At 41.3% G+C, this 22,360-nt stretch overlaps 1 protein-coding gene across 1 annotated transcript; it reads left to right on the top strand.

The window, feature by feature from the left end:
• Nucleotides 1–553: 553 nt before the first annotated feature.
• On the top strand, nucleotides 554–8,645 carry chia.1 (chitinase, acidic.1). Its single transcript, XM_034225780.1, has 11 exons — nucleotides 554–691; nucleotides 1,331–1,360; nucleotides 1,462–1,666; nucleotides 2,680–2,736; nucleotides 2,863–3,028; nucleotides 4,721–4,845; nucleotides 5,333–5,456; nucleotides 5,959–6,141; nucleotides 6,872–6,988; nucleotides 7,435–7,561; nucleotides 8,063–8,645. The coding sequence occupies exons 1-11, from the start codon at nucleotides 628–630 to the stop codon at nucleotides 8,269–8,271; spliced, it is 1,407 nt and encodes a 468-aa protein (XP_034081671.1). The 5' UTR covers nucleotides 554–627; the 3' UTR covers nucleotides 8,272–8,645.
• The last annotated feature ends 13,715 nt before the right edge of the window (nucleotides 8,646–22,360 follow it).

Below are 22,360 nucleotides of genomic sequence, written 5' to 3'. Positions count from 1 at the left end.
AAGACTGTCCTGACCCAGGACTTGCACACAGGAAACAGACCCGATCCCAGCAGGAAGGTGCAAGATCCACTTCCTGTGCGGGTTCATTTACTACATTAACCATTCCGTTATTAGTGATGATTATTACCTTTAACGTATTCTTGTAAATGTACACTGATTGCACCTTTCACCCCTGTAGCTGAGATGAAGGAATGTACTGATAGCTCATTTCCCAGCAGGTCTCTTTCTTACATGTCCTTCCTGGAAGTGGGGAAATGATGTATATGAGACAACCTGTGCCTTATCAGCTGCACTTTGCTACCATGCAGCTATTAGTTATTAATGAGTAAATTATAAATATCTGACCTGAGTCCATCGAGCTGTAGACTCTGCTTCGGTTTCTCTCGACGAAAGGTAACGACTATCAGCTGCCTAATATGCAAATGAAAAATATGCGATTTTCTAAAAAGTGTTACTGCAATTATTATTATTAGCTGAAGCAGGATTTGATGAAATATCAAATAGAATGTTTAGCATATACAATTGGATAGATGTTGAAATGTCTGTAAAGTTGCCAGGAGTTAACATACTTATTGTTTCTAGCAGGGGCTGCATGGTATTTGTATTTGATCATCATCTTAATGTTGTATGATCCTCACAGGTTCGCTGCTGCAGAAGAACACTGACTGGATCGAAATGAGACTCCTCACAGGTAAACACCATCCACTTCTTTCATTTCTTATGTGAAATACCAGTTATGTCGCACTGACCCTCACATACAGTACAGAATACCAAGATGGCAATAACTCTAAGAAACATATTGTTTACATTATGTAAATCTCCTGATATCAATCATTCACTCTCACATTCACTGACCTGAGGCATGCACATTCAACTTAGTACACAATTAAAACATGTAAACACTACACCAAACAGTTTGAACATTAAGCAACACAAATCTAATTTGATAGTTATTTCTTTGTACCATCATCAATTCATGTATCTGTGTTATGAATGTGTCCGTGCTCTCTGTTTTTAATATGCAATAATTGTAGTATTTATTTAAGCAATATTCAAAGTTAAAATCTTGCAAAAATATGATATTAAGAATTACAATTAAATGGGTCACATAACACAATAGGATGTTAGATTTGCACTCTCAGTAACAAAGACATTGAATAGTCGGATGTTGTTCAAAATGACCTGTGGAATATATTTATTATTTTTCTTGCAGGTACTTTAGTTGTTGTTTTGCACCCATTTTGTTCATGAATTAAAAGCGATGTATTTACTCTATACCTCCCATGCCTCTAACCCCAGTGTCCTCTTCCTGTTCTCTGTGTTCCTGCAGCTCTGGGCGCCCTGCTCGTACTGCACACCGGTAAGCATTAGTTCAGTACAGGCAGAGACTTTTCTTCACAGTTTGATCAAAGTTTCAGAACAAACACAGATGCAATCAACTCACCCCCCGTCTCCCCTCAGCCACCTCCAGCAGGCTGGTGTGTCACATGACCAACTGGGCCCAGTACAGGCCCAGCAACGGCAAATTCACCTCGGACAACATCGACCCCTTCCTGTGCACGCACGTCATCTACGCCCTGTCCACCATCAACAGCTTCAACCAGATCACCCCCATCGAGTGGAACGACGAGCAGCAGTTCACCGGCCTCAACCGGCTCAAGAATGTGTGAGTAGACATGTGAGGGGGGAAAGGTCTGAGGATCAGGAGGGCACTGAATCACTGCAGTCAGCTCAGGGCCAGACTCTTCACCCCAAACTGCTCCTGTGGGGAGCATGTAAGTCGCTTTGGTTAAAGCATCTATCAAGTGATATGTAATGTCTTTTAATAATCTTTTTCAAGCCAAAGCAAGACAGACAATTGGATGGGTAGAAACCATTTTATAACCAGGGGTGCACATCACTTTTTTGCCCTGGTTCTCAAAGGAGCACCTGGAGATGTTGCTTGGTGCTCATCCTTAAAGTGAAATAAACCGTAACTTTTGAGAGGGGTCTTGACTTTATTTGCCAGACACACGGCACTGAACACACATGCAGAGGTGAACACAGAACACACATGCAGAGGTGAACACAGAACACACTTGCAGAGGTGAACACAGAACACACATGCAGAGGCGAACACAAGACAACATTAGCACGACCAGTAATCCTACAAGCTGTCATCACTACCCTCCTGACTGTTCTCCTCACTGTCTTCCTCTCTGTCAGACATGGTAGCTGATTATGTAGGCCTACTTCTTTCTCTCTGGTTGAGTCTGTGATTAGCTGCTTGCATCCACAAGTCAACAGCTGGGTTTGGATCGAAAGTCTCTGTCATCTTACCAGTTATGTGCAGCCCTGTTTATAACAATATTTAGACCAGAACGTTTTCCGCCTGGAATGCTCTTCTGTTCATTCAAAGCCAGCCATATCCTGGATCAGCTGAAATCTTTTAATGGATGTGTAGCAAGTCCAGCAATGATCTCAGGACTCTGTATAACGTTGAAGCGACTGAATAAACAGTTTACAAATGAGATGTTGTAGTAAGTGTGATGTGTTCAAAAGGAACCGTAAACCAATAACCAAAAATACACTCCTAGCTACAATACACATGTTATTGCAATATTACATCTGATAGATTCAACTAGTCAAGTTGTGAATGTTTCTATCATCAATATAACTTTGCCCTCTCTCTGCTGTTAGTAATCCTGTGCTGAAGACCCTGCTGTCAGTGGGAGGCACCGTCAATGGAATCAGCCCGTAAGTGCAAATATGACCCTATTCTTCCAAAATGTCCTGGATATTCAGAAGGTTGGAGTTGGACACCTCCTCGGCTGCTGTGTCACCAGAATGTAAATTGCAGCATCGTTTTATACATCCCAACAGATTCATCGCCATGGTTGCCAAGATTGAGAGCCGTGCAACTTTCATCAAGTCTGTCATCAGTTACCTGCGCACCAACAACTTTGACGGGCTGAACCTGGCCTGGGAGTACCCGGGACACAAGGGCAGCGAGGAGCAGGACAAGGAGAGGTTCACCCTGCTGGTGTCGGTGAGCATGTGATACTGTTCATCATTCACTGTGTGGTACATTTGGCCTTTGGTCTCACTCTAAGAGGTCATTCTCTTCCATCAGAGGGAACATTATGAATTGTATGCAGCTTATAGCTCCATACTAGCGGCCCTATTCTGCTTTTTGGGGTTTCCCTCTCTGGTAGTGTGTTCTATAGGTTTTTGTGCATGTCAATGGCCTGCAAAGACTAAAATCCCTGTGTTCCCTCCATAGGGAGTTTTGTCTCCCACACAAACTGCCCCCCTACCTTCACCAACACATTGTACATGATATGCTAAGCGGCGTTACATCTATGAACTGTTGACCAATCACAACAGAGCCGGCCAGCTAACCAATCAGTGCAGACTGGGCTCTGGTTTCAGACAGAGGGTGAAAATAGGTGCTGCAGCACAGACAGTATCATGCTATCATCATGCTATCTTTAGGCAATAGCATAGGTCTCAGATATATACAAATATATAAAAAACATGCCTATGAAGTGTTAGCCATGCCTCATATCCCTCTATTTCACTTCCTGTTTCTAAAGTGCTGATTCTGGGTATAAAGCTTTTAAAAATAAAAATAATTGATTAAAAATAAAAGAGGATGGGTCTGAGCTCATGCGGGACCCGGCAGCTACTGTCTAAACTAAATGCTGCCGTGATGAAACGCCATATCATGGATTATCAAGGATTCTCTCTGAAACAGTTTGGAGCTCAAAGGCTTTCTCTCTTGCCGGTTATACCACAAGGTGAGTTCCTTTGTATTTCCTGCTTCTTCACACACATGCTCTCCAGTACAGGTTAGCTCTGAGTGTTAGCGATGCTAATGTAAACACCGACCATAGTACGTTTCTGATTGGGCCGTGGGTCCACATTTCAGATATTACGTCATATCGGACGCAAATCTGGATCAGCTCCGTTGTTCCCCGTTTTTAGAGATTTGGGTTCGGAGGAAAAGAGAGAGGGTTTTATTTTCTGACGCTGCGTGAGTGTCCTGACACACCGGGGACACATAGTTATGTATACAAGACATCAAAAGGGCATTTTGCATGATAGGTCCCCTTTAAAGCATGGAGACATGTCACAGTAGAGACACTACATACTGATATACACCTGAAGATGAGCACAATATGTCCTCTTTTGAGTAAATTATAAATATGATTGAGTTTTGAGTTATTTTAAACCTCCTTACAAACTAATGAACATGATAACAAGACTTGTGTAGTGGCTGTGTGAAGCGCTACATGGACACAGTGGATGTGAAGCTAAAGGCTAAGGTTCATGATGTTAACAATCACTGACACTAAGTGGTTAAAATGTATTCACCATCATAGTTAAGCATTTTAGCATTCTAACATGTACTAATTAACACAGGTAATAGCTGAACCTAATGGGAATGTTTGCATGTCTCTGGTCATAAACCTAAGTAACAACTTGAGTATCTTGAGTTTTTGAGGCGTTGTAGTGTATACCAGAATGGATACCTGAGCATCCGACTGATATCCCTATCAAAGAGACACACCGCTAGCAAGGCTAAAATCATGGTACATGGAATACAAGTTGTACACCTCTTTCATGCATTCGTTTTGGAGTGTCTAAACAACAAATAGATGATAGAAATGTCTTCATGTACACCTGTGGTGCTGCAGTAGACGATGTGTATCTGAGGTTCTATTGGTTCTGCCTGCAGGAGCTGGCCAAGGCCTTTGAGGACGATGCTAGGGAGAACAGGAAGACCCCGCTGCTGCTGACGGCCAACGTGGCTGCCTTCAGGCCCAACATCGACCGAGCCTACGAGGTCCAGAAGATCGCACTGTGAGTTTCACTTCAATGGAGTTTAGAAATGTATAGTATCCTCAATAGTTCTGTTTGGATATCTGGAGCAGAACACTTTCTGGGGGGGTTTGGTTTGGAATAGAAATATGAGAAGAATTGAACAGGAGACTAGTATTCACTGATAGGGAGGACATTGATCATTGGACTTGTATCTGTTTATAGAAATAATTGACTCTTTATTCACTGAAACGGATACATTGACTTTAATTAAATGTATTATGTCAACAGATTTCTCATAACTGTATTAGGTTAGTTGAGAGCAATCATTTCAAGTTAAAATAAAGAAGATTAGGTTCAACTTAATATTATTTCTTGCAGTTGTGTGAAATTGCTTGACATCATATATTTATTTAAGTCAATATTTCAGTTTTTTCAGTGCTGTTAAACAAAATACTCTTCATGCTCTTTCAACTATGTCCTTCCCCAACTGTAAAACTCCTTCTACTTCTGATTTTTAAATCAACAGTCACCTTGACTTCATCAATGTCATGACCTATGACTACCACGGGCACTGGGAGGCAGTGACCGGACAAAACAGCCCCCTGTACGGCAGCTCCATGGACTCCGGCACACACATTCATCACAACATCGTAAGAAACACACAAAGACGCATAACAGACAGACAGCTGCACTCTACACATACTCTGTGATATTATTCTCTCCGTTGGTTTGGCTGGACTTTTGTCGTAAAATGGTCCAAAATGCAGTTGAAGAGGTTTTATCTGACTTATAAGAACTACATTTAAGGTGTATATGCTTAATAGGATTACACAAAGCCTTTTCCACTTGTGACAATGAGCCTTGCTATAATGTAAAGCATGTTAAAGACAGAGCACCATGAGCGTTTATTTAGACGCGCTCCCAGATTGGCTCTGATTTGGTCTCCACCCAATCCTGAGGAAGACATCTGCCTTTCTAGCTGCTATACTTTTGACTTTAATAAGGAGCTGAATCATCACTGTGGATATCTACTGTTGGACAAGAAATACTGAACACTTCTCATTCCAGGGAGTAGTCTGGTCCAATGTTGATATGAATACTTTGAGTTGAGTTTCCTGCTGAATTATTGATCTCCTCTGTCCTTTGTGTTAGAACGCTTCCATATCTCATTGGCTGGTGAAAGGGGCCCCAGCTGAGAAGCTGCTGTTGGGTTTCCCCACCTACGGACGCACCTACCGTCTGAGCACCGGGGCCACCGGCCTGGGGGCCCCGTCCAACGGCCCCGCAGACGCCGGACCCTACACTCGCACCGCCGGATTCTGGTCCTCCTACGAGGTACTGCCCATCCTAAACTCAGCTTTAACCTCTGACAGGAGATTCACCAGGAGCAGAACACACTCATTCCTGCCTTCGTCCATTTAGCTGCTCAACACTATATAATGTAATATAGTTGTAAATGTTGGCCATGAGGGTAGAACAGTAGGTCACCATTGTCAGAAGTTGTGTCAAAGGCAAAGTCAACTTTATTGTCAACCTTTCTGTTTGTGTGATAAAGAAAGGGAGATCAAAATGCTGTTTCTCACAGATGAGGATGAATATATGACAACAGTACATTCTGTGTGTATGTGCAAGCTGTGTATATGTACATAAGTCATTTGTTAATATTTGATTGTCTTTTATCGTGTACTAAGTAGAATATATAATTTGTATCTTCGTTGGAACTCCAGGACAGAGTTCAGAGAAAATGTCCTTACGTGGACAATAAAGTAGATTGTCTCCTAATGTTAGTCGACTATGTGCTGAAAGTCAATATGTTCCCATTCAGGAATGAATTAATGAAATGTCAAATATCACTCAATAGAAGGCAATCAAGCCTCATTTCCATATATCTGTAATCTACTGTTGGTATACATACTGGTATATCCCTCAAATGAGGAGGAACTAACACTCATGCTCCACCGTAACAACATGACTGTGGTCCCTTATGTACAAATACATAGAATCAGAATGATAAATGTTTTCAGTACAGATGGTAATCTCTGTCCTTATGTTTATGTATTACCAGATCTGTGCCTTCACCCCCGGTGCTAATGTTGAGTGGATCTCTGAGCAGCAGGTCCCCTATGCCACCTATGGCAGTGCCTGGCTGGGCTACGACAACAAGCGCAGCTTCTCTTCCAAGGTAACTCATTATTACCCATTATGTCCTGCAGTTCTGAACTCATTGGGGAAAATGAATGATAAATGTTCTTGTGAAGTATTTGCGTTATATAGTGAAGGGTTTGTGGAGGAGAGTTAACAACTGACCCTCAAACTAGTAGAACTTCTATTACACTGAAAAAACTAAAACGTTGACTTTAATTAAATGTATTATGTCAACTAATTTCACGTAACTGTATTAGGTTAGTTGAAATAAATTATATTATATTATATTCCAATATTATTTTTATTATTTGACTTAATATTATTGCTTTCAACTGACCTAATACAGTTTTGTGAAATCAGTTGACATTATACATTTAATTAAAGTCAACGGTTCAGTTTTTTCTGGGCACTTACTTCCTTGTCTGTTTGCTGGACCTGTATCTGAGTTTAATGTTCTCTGTTACTGATGCGGTGGTCCTGTAGGTCCAGTACATGACTGCCAAAAACCTGGGGGGGGCTCATGTGTGGACTCTGGACATGGATGACTTCAGTGGATCCTTCTGCTCAGACGGAGCTTACCCTCTCATCAACCACCTCAGGGTGTCAATGGGTAAATACTGAAGCTCCTCCCACTCAAAGCCATATCCATCACTGTGAAGGTTTAATATTTAAAAAAACGCCTTCGGATAAAAAAGTATAATGTGAACAATTGTATGCCTCAGATGATCGTTTGCACATGTGCCTTACAGCTTACAGATCACAGTGTACAAAAACATGAAGTCCCTGTATCTGGAAGTGAACTATAGTATTTACTCTATGATCCAAACAACCTGTCAAGATCTAGAAATGGTTTTACACTAATTTCCACACCTGAAACACCACAATACAAACTAAAGTGGAAACTGTTTAGGCAGAAGGTTAAGTTACTTGAAAATGTATAAAATATAAAATACACAACAGTGGGGGCAGTGCATGACCCTCAGGGTTCCACCAAACTGAAGCTGCTGACTGACATTATATTGCACGTTGTTCAATGTCTTTAAATATTTCCACGGTAAGTACACAAGTGTTTGACGCCCCTGGTTTATGACATTTCTTTCCGATTTTGCAGGTTTCCCCTCAAAGCCCACCACCACCCCGGCCCCCGCCACCACCAGAGACCCTATTGCAGAATTCTGCCGTGGACGTCCTGATGGCCTGTATGAGAACCCCACTAATGAGAAGACTTACTTCCAGTGCTTCCAGGGGTACACGTACCTGCAACACTGCCAGGTCGGCCTCATCTACTGGGACTCCTGCAAGTGCTGCAGCTATCCCTGAGCACCCCCCCCCCACACACACACACACACACACACACACACACACTCACACACACACACACACACACCGAGCACACTGCTTTTTCAACAAATAAATCAATCATCATTATGACCTGATACATGGCTCATTGACTTTTATTCTTGCGTTTTACAAGATAATCTGACATTTTTCTATATTATATAAACATTTCATTTCAAATTTCAATAATAAATAATTGTTATACTCTGCTTCCTGACACTTATATCAGTCAAGCTATTTTCAAGTAAAGGTTCAAATTCCATTACTCTACAAAACACACTCAGCTGTTTTCTGTCTCTCGGTGAACCTATTAATAATGAGCTGGCTATAAATAAAGTGTGTATTCTAGAATGAAATCCATCGTTGTGAAGTTTTGTGAAATGAATACTCAGTGTTTTGAGTGTATTTCTTCCTGGGTAGAATTGTATAAAATGTCTCAAATGATTCTAGCCTATCTTCAGACAAATTCAACTTCCACCCAGAAGTGAGCAGACAGTCTGAACCACAGGCAGCAGACATCTCTAAAGCTTCACTCATCCACAGATCCACAGACAGTCGGCTGACTCCTCAGCGAACGTGCTGTAGACAATGTGTGATCCTGGGTCACTTAGTAAATGTCCCGGTCCAGTCAATCAAAGTTGAGAACATTTTCTAACAAATCTTAGTTCATAAAAAAAGCCCATTAACTTATTAACAAAACAAGCTTGAAATATAACCTTCCTATTTCCCCTTTTTATAAGCAGTCTAAGGTTTCTGTTTTAAGGAATGAGCTTTTATAACAAAATATGGAGAGCTGTGATGAAGGCTGTTCTTTTTTCATAAAGGGTCCCAGCCCTTTGTATGTTTTTCTGCATGTGGCCCTCAGTGAGAAATGTTTGGACACCCTGCTCCATACTGTTGTTCAGTAACTCGTGCTCTATACCCCATAATATAAGCAAAGCCCAGCTGTGTTTGATGTGTTGTTGAAACAAAGCACAGTTCTTCTCTGGATTCTGAACGTTCCGGTAAGCTCCTCTCACAGCCTCACAGAGTCCTGTTTGGTCAGTGTGTTGAACTGCATGTGTCATGGGGGGGTATCTGTCGCTAGATGGTGTAGCTGTTCTCTGTTAGACACTTTAGTGGGTCAATTTATAAATGTCCCAGTTTCACATTGTCCCTCATGTCCTCGGCTGCTGTGTAAAGATAAAAACATTTGAAAAAGGATACTAAGTTAAGTTTATTTAGCTCTTTTGTTAAGGCTCTTAAGTTATTAAAGGTAAATAATGCAAAAAATAATATGTTTGTTGATTTTCTATAACTTAATGCTTGAGAACATAATGTATTGTAAGCTGTTATATTAGTTTGTTTGAAAAAGAGCACAATAAACCTTTGTTTGGTTCGCTTTTCTTCACTTTGATGCTGAGGTATTAGCAATGAATAAGCATGAATAAGCTTTGGTCGTCTTCACTCGTTTAACACTTAATATAAAGACACGGAGAAAAGTACAAATCTCACAATGTAATTCATTTATAAAAAATCAATAGTACCTTATGTGATACAAATCTAACATTTTGAAGAGGTTTAAAGTGTTATCCTGTATTGGTCATTTAGAATGGGACTTCAAGATACCTATGGACAACACAACTCAGAGAGAACATCTATAAAGTCTAATCATTCTTGGGCAAATGCAGCCTAAAGCTTGAACAACACATATTCCTATGAGTTTAAATAAAAAATGTGAAAACATTTCACTACAGAATGATATAGAAAATACAAACACTCGTTGTTATGTATGTTAACAAACAGTTGCTTGGCCAAGTTTTGACAAATGAAGGTTTACAGAAATACTGTTGTGTTAAGTTCATTTTGTTCCTGGGAGACGCTTCATGCCCCCTTAGAATGTTGACAGTGTATATTTATGCTGAGATGTACGACCAGTAGTGGTGAAAAGGAATCTAACTTTGATACAACCAACATTAATATCTAGGCCGTCTCCGATACCGAGCTCCGGTGCTGATAAGGCTCTGGTGCTGATAAGGCTCCGGTGAACGGCCGTCCAATCTTTTTAGGACTAAACCCCCCAGAATCTACACGATCAACGTAATCTGCTCAGGGGGGCGCTTACAGCGTGGCTCTAACACCACGCTGCCCGTCGTATCCCTATTTTAGGCACTCCAGCCACGGATGTCCGACCGCTAGGATAGCAAAAACGGAGTGTATAGTGTAGTAGGGGTTGGTGGGCTGGTAGAACCCCAGAGCAGTATCAAAACTGCCCCTGGAGGGGAAACCCTGTGTCGTTGGGAGACCCCTTGGTAATTAGGGCAGCTTCAGGACCCACAATCCCTAACCCCCAACTTTGATCCCCAGTTATACCAATCAAAACAATGCAAAAGTAATTTCAAACACAGCCAGAGTCAAATATGAATATCACAGCAGTGACATCACCCCATCAGCATAGCATATGTCATATTTCAACATCAATCAAAACCACATCAACCACAGTGACCAATGTGAAACTATAGTTTAACTTAAACAGGGTTTCTATTCCCCTTAAACAATTTGAAATCCAAATCATCAACTAATGTCAGCCTTTTCCAAGGAAGGGTGTTCTTACCTCACTCTGAGACCAAGCAGATACCTTCAGAGACAACGAGAGCGACCAGGAGTTGGGTCAAAATGTACAAAGTACAAACCGGTTTTATTAAGGTTTTAACAAAAATAAAGGATTACAAGAATCCTTAAAAAATAACAAAGACACCAAGTCAAAATACAAAAGGTTCACAACTCAAATGTCCTAAAAAGCCGTCTAAAAGAGCCCAGGGCTTGGGCCTCAGAAAACTTCCCCTAAGCTCTCAAGCCTCTAAGCCTTCAAGCCTCCAAGCTCTCAAGCCTTCAAGCTCTCAAGCTCTCAAGCTCTCAAGCCTCCAAGCCTCCAAGCCTTCTTGCTTATCTTTCTTACAGTGCAGACGCTTTTCTGCTTGCTCTTGCCTCTGCTTACTTTTTATGCTGATTTTCCTATTCTTATTCTCTGAAAACTTCGAGCAGCGGCTCCTGGACATTAACTTATCACTGGGACAGTTCATCTTCGTAAATAGACGGAGGGTTTCAGCCATATTTCAACATTTTTACGACGACGTCAGTCTTACAATAGCGTGGCCTAGCAACAGCTAAAGCCTGGTAGGCTACTGCTATTTAGCTTAAGCTAGTTGGTAGCAAAATGCCTCCGTTCTCTACAGATGACTTCCAGAAACTTATAGAGAAGATGGCTGTATTGGAAATGAAAATGCAACGGTTGGAAGTTAACGTGGAAGTGAATGGACTATGTCGTGGGAATGACACGACTTTACCAGTGTTGCAAAGTAATGGAGAAGGGTATGCTAACTCACAGCTAGTTAGCAGCTACAAAGATTCCAAGGAACAGGAGGGCTGTGTACCGGGTAATAAATCTACAAGTGGTAGTCCTCCCTGGAACTCTCTGGGTGCAAAGCCTAAGAGTAAATCACTTCCATGGGATTTGGGAGGACGGATAACAGGCAGAGCCCAGAGCTCCGAAATCTGTGATGCGACCGGCTGGCCTGCATTGTTATCACCCAGGAAGAGCGCCTCTTCAACCCCTATTCATACTAGGAAACAGCCGTGGACAGCTGCTAAAGGGAGAATTACAAACAATCCTAAACCACCAAGTGTGCCAATCCAGAACAGATACGCTCCGCTGACCGAGAACCGGAGATCTGATGACCTGGATAACCTGTCCTCTTCACGCAGCAGGGTAAGGACCAATAGCTACTCTAAAAGTAAAAGGCTAGAGGGAAAGCTAACGACTGGGCCTGAAACTCTGATTGTGGGTGACTCTGCTGTAAGAGATGTAAAAGGTCTGTGTAATAAGAACAACACCAAAGTACTCTGTTTTCCCAAGGATGTGGTCTCTGACTTGGCTGAGAAGATCCTGCATATTGGGGCTGAACATCCGACTGTGAAGAATGTGGTACTGCACATTGGAACAAATGATGTTGTGAAACAACAGTCAGAAGTGCTGAAAGAAGACTTTAAATGTTTGTTGGAAACTGCCAGCTCTCTAAATGCAGAGGTGTTCATCAGTGGCCCTCTACCGCCAGTCAGAAGAGGAGTGGAGAGATTCAGCAGATTGTTTGCACTGAACACCTGGCTTTCAACGGCCTGTACTGACCATTCTGTTCATTTTATTGACAATTTTAACTTTTTCTGGGATCGCAGACATCTTTTCAAGGCAAATGGAGTTTGCCTGAACAAGTCAGGAGTGAAATTGTTTATCTCTAACATATTCAACTGCCTGCGTCATCAATCTGTTCCCTCTGCCAAGGACAAGCGGCAGGAGGAATCAAAACACGAGAAAGACACAACACATCACGCAGAAAACCCTGAAGAATTATCACTGCACCCGCCTGAGGAATGTTCTGATTATGGGAGACATATGAGACACATGGAGGAGTCTCCACTGCCCCCCCCCCCCTGTCAACGCCTTTGAGGATACTCCGTTCACCCTTTCACCCTCGCCCACCCTCCTGGAGATCGATGAACACACAAAGGAGATACAGAGGGTTGGCACCGATTCCTTCCTGGAGTTCAAAGACCAAACGAAGGCGATACGCAGGGCTGGCACCATGTCCTTTACCCCCGCTCCTCAACGACGCCCACCAAAATCACCGCGGAGACGCGCACCATCTCCCCCGTCCTCATCACCGCGCCTACGTCAACCACCTCCCCCCCCTGGCAGTATGTCCTCTACCCCCGCACCATCTAGCCCGTCTCCATCACCGTGCCTACGTCGACCACCTCCCCTCCCTTCGAGGGGGCTTCTGCAGTCTCCGAAGCCTGATAAGGATGTGTGTGTACAAAACACAACAAACTCTTACTGATATGTGATGGGTCCAGGCTCAAGGGCGTATGGCACTCTCAACTCTTTCAAGGACATGTCGGGGCCCTGCCTGCCAGTAGCTTTGCCGATATCTGTGTTGATAGGTAATAGATTAAGAGCGGTGAATCATAGAAACAGGAAGCGCTCAAACGTTTGTGTGAGTGTATCTAATTTAGCAGTGATTCCATGTCAGCCACAGCTTGTTACAAAAAACATGACTGATAGTGTGTTTAACAAACTTAAACTAGCTTTATTAAATGTCAGGTCTTTGGCAGGAAAAACATTTTTAATCAATGATTTTATCACTGAGCACAATCTCGATTTTATGTTTTTAACAGAAACTTGGATTGAACAAAATAACAGTGCAGCTGTTCTTATCGAATCAACCCCTCCCAACTTTAGTTTTATGAGTCAGGAAAGAATGCATAAGAAAGGGGGTGGAGTTGCTATTCTGTTCAATGATGCCCTTCAATGCAGGAAGACATCTTATGGAAACTTTGATTCTTTTGAATATGTGGCCCTCCGGCTGAAATGCTCCTCTCGAGCTCTGTTCCTAAATATCTATAGACCACCCAAATACTGTGCAAGCTTTTTTGATGACTTTACTGAACTGCTGTCTATAGTGTGTATTGACTTTGACCGTCTAGTCATTGTTGGTGATTTTAACATCCATGTTGACAACCCCCAGGACAGAGGGGCTAAAGAACTGTTTTGTGTTCTTGATAGCTATGGACTGACTCAGCATGTGACGGAGCCCACGCACAATAAGGGGCACACTCTGGACTTAATTATCTCAAAGGGTCTGAATATCTCTAAGGTTGTGGTGACTGATGTTGCACTCTCTGACCATTCCTGTGTTTTCTTTGAGAGCTCTATTTCTGTTCACAAAAATGTTCAAAAAGAGGTAACCACAAAGCGATATTTAACTGAAAACACTAGGGAAATGTTTACTCAGAATTTCTCTTCCACACTTGCCCCTGCCAACATCTCAGTAAATGAGCTAGTAGATCATTTTAATTCAAAAATTAAAAATGTTATAGATGCCATTGCTCCAACTAAGGTAAAGGAAGTGTCTGGCAAGAAAATATCTCCATGGAGAAAGGCCATGACCGTGAAAACAGAAAAAAGAGAATGTCGAAAAGCTGAACGCAGGTGGCGAAAAACAAATCTCCAGGTTCACTTTGAAATCTATAAAGAGAGACTTGGCCTCTATAATTTGGAATTGAAAAACGCACGACAATCGTTCTTCTCTGACATCATTACCAAAAACAAAAACAACGCACGTGCCTTGTTTGCTACCGTCGACAGACTAACTAACCCCCCAGTGTCAGTAGCCTCTGAATTTCTATCCACCAGGGCGTGCAATGATTTTGCCTCCTTTTTCACTGACAAAATTCAGAAAATCAGACAAGCAGTCAGTGCCTCTGCATCAGGAACAGCAAATGTGTTGTCCCTATCTCCACTTAACATCAATTCAGACATCATGACACAATTCCATCAGATTAATGATAAAAACCTAGAGGACATTATTCAACTTCTGAAATCCTCCTCCTGCTGCCTTGATATTATTCCAACAGGATTTTTCAAAGATGTTTTGCCTTGCATGGCCTCAGATCTACTTCATATAGTAAACAAATCTCTTCACTCAGGTATTTTTCCACAGGCCCTGAAAACTGCAGTCATTAAACCGCTCTTAAAAAAGAATAATCTAGATGCTTCAGTAATGAACAATTACAGGCCCATATCAAACCTCCCATTTCTAGGTAAAATCATTGAAAAAGTTGTTTTTCAACAGTTGAGTAATTTCTTGCATTTAAATGACTGTTTTGATGTGTTCCAGTCAGGCTTTCGTCCAAACCACAGCACTGAGACTGCTCTTGTAAAGGTCTTTAATGACATCCACTTAAACACAGACAGTGGCAGAACTTCAGTGTTAGTATTATTAGATCTCAGTGCTGCGTTTGACACTGTTGACCACAGCATATTACTAGACCGACTGGAGAACTGGGTGGGACTTTCGGAAACAGTTCTGAATTGGTTTGAATCCTACTTAAAGGACAGAAACAACTTTGTTTCTATAGGTAAATACACATCTGAGTTGACAAATATGACATGTGGGGTTCCTCAAGGCTCCATCTTGGGGCCTCTTCTCTTTAACATCTACATGCTACCACTGGCTCAGATAATGAAGAACAACAAAATAAGTTACCATAGCTATGCAGATGACACACAAATTTACGTAACAATTTCACCAGGAGACTATGCTCCAATTCAAACACTGAGTAAGTGCATTGAACAAATCAATGACTGGATGTGTCAGAACTTTCTCCAATTAAACAAAGATAAAACTGAGGTAATGGTTTTTGGAGCCAAGGCAGAACGTATACAAGTTAGCGCTGAGCTTCAGTGTGCAATGTTCAAAACAACAGATAAAGCCAGAAATCTAGGTGTAGTCATGGACTCTGACCTGAGTTTCAACAGTCACATTAAAACTGTTACTAAATCAGCCTACTATCACCTAAAGAATATATCTAGGATTAAAAGACTAATGTCACAGCAGGATTTGGAAAAACTTGTCCATGCTTTTATCTTCAGTAGACTGGACTACTGCAATGGTGTCTTCACAGGTCTCACTAAAAAATCTATTAGGAAGCTGCAGCTAATTCAGAACGCTGCTGCTCGAGTCCTCACTAACACTAAGAAAGTGGATCACATCACTCCAGTTCTGAAGTCTTTACACTGGCTTCCTGTGTGTCAAAGAATAGATTTCAAAATACTGCTGCTGGTTTATAAAGCACTGAATGGTTTAGGCCCAAAATACATTTCTGACCTCCTGCTAAATTATGAACCATCCAGATCTCTCAGGTCTTCAGGGACTGGTCAGCTTTCTGTCCCCAGAGTCAGAACTAAACATGGAGAAGCAGCGTTCAGTTATTATGCTCCAAATATCTGGAACAAACTCCCAGAAACCTGCAGGTCCGCTGCAACTCTGACTACTTTTAAATCCAGGCTGAAGACTTTTCTTTTTGTCGCTGCTTTTAATTGAACTATTCATATCTTAGACTGCACTGTAACTTTTATCCATGTACTTTTTTCTTTTAATGTTTAATTGACAGCACTGTAACTTTTATCCATGTATTTTTTCTTTTAATGTTTATTTTATTAGCTTTTCTTTTTAATGACTGATTTTAAATGCCATTTTCTTAATCTCTTTCATTTTTTGTAAAGCACTTTGAATTGCCTTGTGTTGAAAAGTGCTATATAAATAAACTTGCCTTGCCTTGCCTTGCCTTGCCTTCAAGCCTTCCAAAAATCCTAAAAAGCCTAAAAATCCTAAAAAGCCTAAAAAGCCCCAAAAGCCCCCCTTTCTCTTCACACATCATCTTTTATAATCTCTTGCCTGCTCCCTCTCTGCATCAGGTGGTTTCCCCTTTCCTATCTTTGAGGGAGAAGTAGGTCACATATGTTCAACTTTTACTTAAGGAACAATTACAAATGTTAAGTTAAAATTAAAACAAATAAATACTAATAGTAATAATATGCAATTTTAACGAGAGGGAATATGAACATTTTTCATGAAAGCAGAACACATTGTCAATGTCATGTTTAGAATCAAGTTTTTCTTTAAACATTTCATTTCAAATATGCAAACTGTATACTTTCATTTATTAACAGAGACCTAAAGGACAGCTTCTCTACGATTCGCTGGCCCAGGAAGTCGGTTTGAATCTGTGCGCAGGCCGCCTGCATCCTGTGCCTCATTGTCTTCATACCCGCTGTAACCGCTCTCAAGGTGTCAAAAACCACAAGCGCCTTCTCAGAATTGTGGCTGGAACTTTTACGCATTTATTGCCCCATCTAGTGTGCATAGATCAAAAGTTCAGAATGTTCTATCTAGTTTCACATGCCTGGTCTCACACGTCTGAAAAGACATGATGGAAACATACATCCTTTCTATTTACAGCAAATGTAGTATATTTGTATCAATGGTAAGCTTAATAGAGGTAGGTGAGGTAGAGGTCAGGTCTGACACGGCCACTTAAACAGCACAACTGTCATTAGTGTTGCATCATACTCTGGAGACCTTGAATAGCTGATTGCAGTTCTAATGCTTCCCGATCAAAGTGATCTGTTATCAGGTCATCACCAGCGTGCAGGGACACACTACAGACTCAAATCTGTGTTGCACAGTGCTCGCTCAGTACTCAGTAGTTTATGACTTGATGATTATCTTTCAAACTTCAAAGCTTCAGCCTAGATACATGTTTATGAGGCACAAGTGCTTCTGCAGCAGTCGGAGATAAGAGACCTGATAAAAGCTCTTTTCTTCTCTCAGCACGGGACTTTGGTGGCTGTTTATTATGAAACTTACATAACCATGTCAAATCAACTACGGTGCCACACTCAACATACGCAAATCTATGTTATATAAGTCAATAAAAACATTAATCATTTATTTGAGCTCCAATATATTATCACGCATGTACCATTATGTATTATGTAAGTCAAACATGCACTTTCCAAATAGAAAAGAGGTAGGTTTGCGTGCGACAAATGTGCACGCCCAAATTAGGTAATCAGAAGAAATGGAACCCCAGTAATTACAGGTATAAACCATGTATTTAACCAACCAAGTCTCACGGCATTTCGTGTTATAGTCACAACATTTAATCTATTGACACGATTTTCCCCTTTTTTTCGTGTCACACAGAACGATTTTAAAAGCAATGTATTTCTATTGGTAGTTTGTTTCGTGCCTGCAACACGTATTTTTGTCCGGTCGGGTCGTGGAAGACCGGAAGCTGTGGGGTTCATAAAAACATGTTCTTACTCAATATCAAGCCACGGTTTTAATTTTTTAATTTTAAATCTTATAATCTCTGACTTTTGTTGCCGTCTGTGAGGAAAATAAACGGGGCTCAGAGCCTCAGAATACTGAAATCTGTATTTTTAAAATCTTTTTTTCCTTCTAATTTGTTATTATTTTCTAAATAACATACTGTTATTTACTCACCAATAACACACAATTATCCTTGTTTTTATGTAGTCGTTTAATTATATCATCTCGGGCTTTTTAGCCATTCCTCAGGAACTGAATTTCAAAATAAAAATAACCGGAAACAGACATAGGCCTATAAGGAACATTTCGAGCATCATTGCGATACACAGCCACTGAACTGATTACCCAAGATCCTCAGCTAGAAGCTAGGTGATTGGATTGTTTAGCCGCAATGCACGTTGGGATATGGTGTTTATGCGATATGAAATCCGAAAAACATTTTTAAAAAAAAGAAAATAATACTTTATTCCGAGTGCTCTTGCTTTTCTCTTTGAAAGTCATCACATAACACCATTGTAATACACAGTTCGGCTGCATTAAATATTACACATCTGCCGTAGTTCTCTATTTATAGAGCCCTGATGAGAAGACTTCGAGACAAACAGGAAGAACTGCCATGGAAACTGAATACTTGACGTGGATCATAAATATATCAACAATTCAAAAACATCTTCAATTTCTCTTCACACAATACGTCTCCTTGCAGTATCAATACTAATTCGGCTGACTTTTATATTTGATCCAATTGGTAGATGAAACATGAATAAAACTTCAGATGTTATACATACACAAGTGTCCTACACTAATAATACAAAGTTATTATGGCTGTGTGTACCTTGTGTGCACCGCCTAGTGGTGAAAGCATGTTATTGAATTAGTTGTGTATATGATATGTCAATAAACCTTAGAAAATCTTGAAATCTTGAAAGGGATGTGCAAAATAGCAATTATATACAGTCTTTAATTAACTATTAGTAGAGAATAACGAGTAATGAACATACTTTATAGATATCTGCAGATCTGCAGATACATGTTTAGTCTTCTCAAGCACCACCTATCAAATATCTCTCCTGATTGTTGGCACTTGACAATCACCTTCCCTGAATTTTACTCAGGTGTAACTAAAGTCTGATTTAAGGGTTGTTTATATTTCACATCATTAATCAGAATCTGCAAAGTAACTAAAATAAATGTAGTGGAGTAAAAATACCAGGTTAAGCTCTGAATTGTAGTGGAGTAGAATTACAAAGTAACAATGAGCTGTCATGTGGGTATATATTGATGCTGCACATTATGTACACAAGCAATTTTCACCCATTTATTAATTATATGTTTTAAATATAAGCAGTTCGGTGGACTAAGGATTGCACCACTGCTTTTTGCAGATGATGTGGTTCTAATGGCTTCATCGGTCTGCGACCTTCAGCACTCACTGGATCGGTTCGCAACCGAGTGTGAAGCGGCTGGGATGAAGATCAGCACCTCCAAATCTGAGGCCATGGTTCTCAGCAGGAAACCGATGGACTGTTCACTCCAAGTAGGGAATGAGTCCTTACCCCAAGTGAAGGAGTTCAAGTATCTCGGGGTCTTGTTCTCGAGTGAGGGAACAATGGAGCGTGAGATGGGCCGGAGAATCGGAGCAGCGGGAGCGGTACTGCAGTCGCTTTACCGCACCGTTGTGACGAAAAGGGAGCTGAGCCAGAAGGCAAAGCTCTCTGTCTACCGGGCCATTTTCGTTCCTACCCTCACCTATGGGCATGAAGGATGGGTCATGACCGAAAGAACGAGATCGCGGATACAAGCGGCCGAGATGGGTTTTCTCCGCAGGGTGGCTGGTGTCTCCCTTAGGGATAAGGTGAGAAGTTCAGTCATCCGGGAGGGACTCAGAGTTGAACCGCTCCTCCTTCGCGTCGAAAGGAGCCAGTTGAGGTGGTTCGGGCACCTAGTTAGGATGCCACCTGGGCGCCTCCCTAGAGAGGTGTTCCAGGCACGTCCAGCTGGGAAGAGACCAAGGGGTAGACCTAGGACCAGGTGGAGGGATTATATCTCTTCGCTGGCCTGGGAGCGCCTTGGGATCCCCCAGTCAGAGCTGGTTGATGTCGCCAGGGAAAGGAATGTTTGGGGCTCTCTGCTGGAACTGCTACCCCCGCGACCCGACCACGGATAAGCGGGAGAAGATGGATGGATGGATGTTTTAAATTTGTACACACCAATTTGTTTCCTATCTCCTAAACCTCCAGGGCTGTACACAGTTTAATACTGTCAACTTCTAATTTTGGGAAAAACAAAAACCTCTTTTAAAACTACAATTCCCAGTAGAGACGTGCCATAGAGAACATGTTGAGAAACACAATAGAGAGGCGAAGTCCCGCCCATCTACTTCCGATGCTTCCGACTCATGGGACCTTATTTCGGAAAAATTATGTATTGAAGTCAATGGGGAGAGAAAGATTATCTTCCGATCCTGTTTGAATTGTGCCACGAATTACACATACGATGTTTTTCAATCTTAAATAATCATTTCCATATCAAAAAAGTCACAGTTTGTCGTAAAATGTTTGAAATATACGCAACTAGAAAGACTACAAATCCCAGAGTCCCGGTCCCGCATGCTGGCTCTTACGGACCGACTAACTCCCCTTGTGTGTATGTACAGCTCTCAACGTGCCCAGACTTGGAGTGATTTTCACCTCTTTTAATACTTTCCGCCTCATTCTGAAAGAAAGAAGTGAAATGTTCCAACGTGACGGCCGTCTTGGTGTGTGGTGCGAGATGGGAGATGTAGTTCATTGAGCGGTTTCACACAAAAAAAGTGTTACTTCACAGTTTTACGACACATTTTAATTTTTTTTTACTTGCAAAATTATCTTTTAAATTGACAAACATCATATGTGTAATTCGTGGCACAATTCAAACGGGATTGAAAGATAATCCTTCTCTCTCCATTGACTTCAATAAGGTTCCATGGAGGTCCCCCGGAAAGGGAGGGACTTCGCCTCTCTATAGCCAGCATGTGTAATTCTGGGGGGGCGTTCGAGTCCAGTTTTGGATAGTCTGCCGTGCTCCAACATCCAATCCCAGAGCTTGAAGATTAATCATGGGGACTGTAGTCCCAAACGATAGCTGGGGATTATGGGTAGTGTAATGTCTTCGGCCATCCTAAACTCCGAAATGTTTTTCGGATTTCATATCCATCCATCATCATCGTCATTGTCGTCGTCGTCGTCGTCGTCGTCGTCGTCGTCGTCGTCGTCGTCGTCGTCGTCGTCGTCGTCGTCGTCGTCGTCATCATCATCATCATCATCATCATCATCATCATCATCATCATCATCATCATCATCCAATCACCGAGCTTAAACCATACAGTAGCTGAGGATCTTGGGTAATCAGTTCAGTGGCTGTGTATCGCAATGATGCTCGAAATGTCCCTTAATTTCATTTTGAAATTCAGTTCCTGACGGACGCCAAAAAAGCCAGAGATTATGGAATCAAACAAATAAATAAAAACAAGGATAAGTGTGTGTTATTGGTGAGTAAATAACAGTGTGTTATTTTGAAAATAATAACAAATTAGAAGGAAAAAAAGATTTAAAAAATACAGATTTTAGTATTCTGAGGCTCTGAGCCCCATTTATTTTCCTCACAGACGACAAAAAAAGTCCGACATTATACGATTTAAAATAACAATAATACTCGTGGCTTGATATTGAGTAAGAAGATGTTTTTATGAACCCCACAGCTTCCGGTCTTCCAAGACCCGAACGGACAAAAAGACGTGCTGCAGGCACGAAACATACTACCAATAGAAATACATTGCTTTTAAAATCGTTCTGTGTGACACGAAAATAAGGGGAAAAATGTGTTGGTGAACACGAATCAATAGATTAAAAGTTGTGACTATAACACGAAATGCTGTGAGACTGGGTTGATTTAACATATATTGCATAATTTTATGCATTTTTCAGAAAAAGTGGTAGTTTGATAAACAGTGACATCAACGACATGTTTGGTCTGTAAAATGCCCGAAAAGTAAAATAATGGGAGATAAATATCCCAAAGTCTCCACATTTAATTATTATTTGTAATGTGTTTCTGGTCCTCTTTCAGTTGAAACAGTGTAGATGAAGGATGTGTCAGGATCATAGACTGTCAGGGTGTAGGACTCTTGTGTGAACACTGGATAAAGCCAGGTTCATATTCTTGTTTCATGTTGTTGACATATTAGAGTCAAAGTTTTGCACAGAGCGAAATTGTGCGCCATAAATCAGAAAATACTGCATTCAAAAAGTTGGGAAGATTGAAAATCGGTATGGAAAGCCAGCGAAGTCGGTAGAAACATGTCAAAAGCGGTAGACTAC

This window comes from Gymnodraco acuticeps, unplaced genomic scaffold, assembly GCF_902827175.1.
Source record: "Gymnodraco acuticeps unplaced genomic scaffold, fGymAcu1.1, whole genome shotgun sequence".
In the NCBI taxonomy this organism is placed as follows: Eukaryota; Metazoa; Chordata; class Actinopteri; order Perciformes; family Bathydraconidae; genus Gymnodraco; species Gymnodraco acuticeps.
Note: the sequence above shows the minus strand (reverse complement) of the source record. Positions and strands in the feature narration are given on the sequence as shown.

What these genes read in the sequence shown, in the direction of transcription:
- chia.1 (XM_034225780.1), top strand. Translation starts at nt 628, where the DNA reads ATGATCCTCACAGGTTCGCTGCTGCAGAAGAACACTGACTGGATCGAA. An exon ending in ACCGTCAATGGAATCAGCCC is followed by an intron (nt 2,737 to 2,862) that starts GTAAGTGCAAAT and finishes ACATCCCAACAG; the next exon opens with ATTCATCGCCATGGTTGCCA. An exon ending in AGCGCAGCTTCTCTTCCAAG is followed by an intron (nt 6,989 to 7,434) that starts GTAACTCATTAT and finishes GTGGTCCTGTAG; the next exon opens with GTCCAGTACATGACTGCCAA.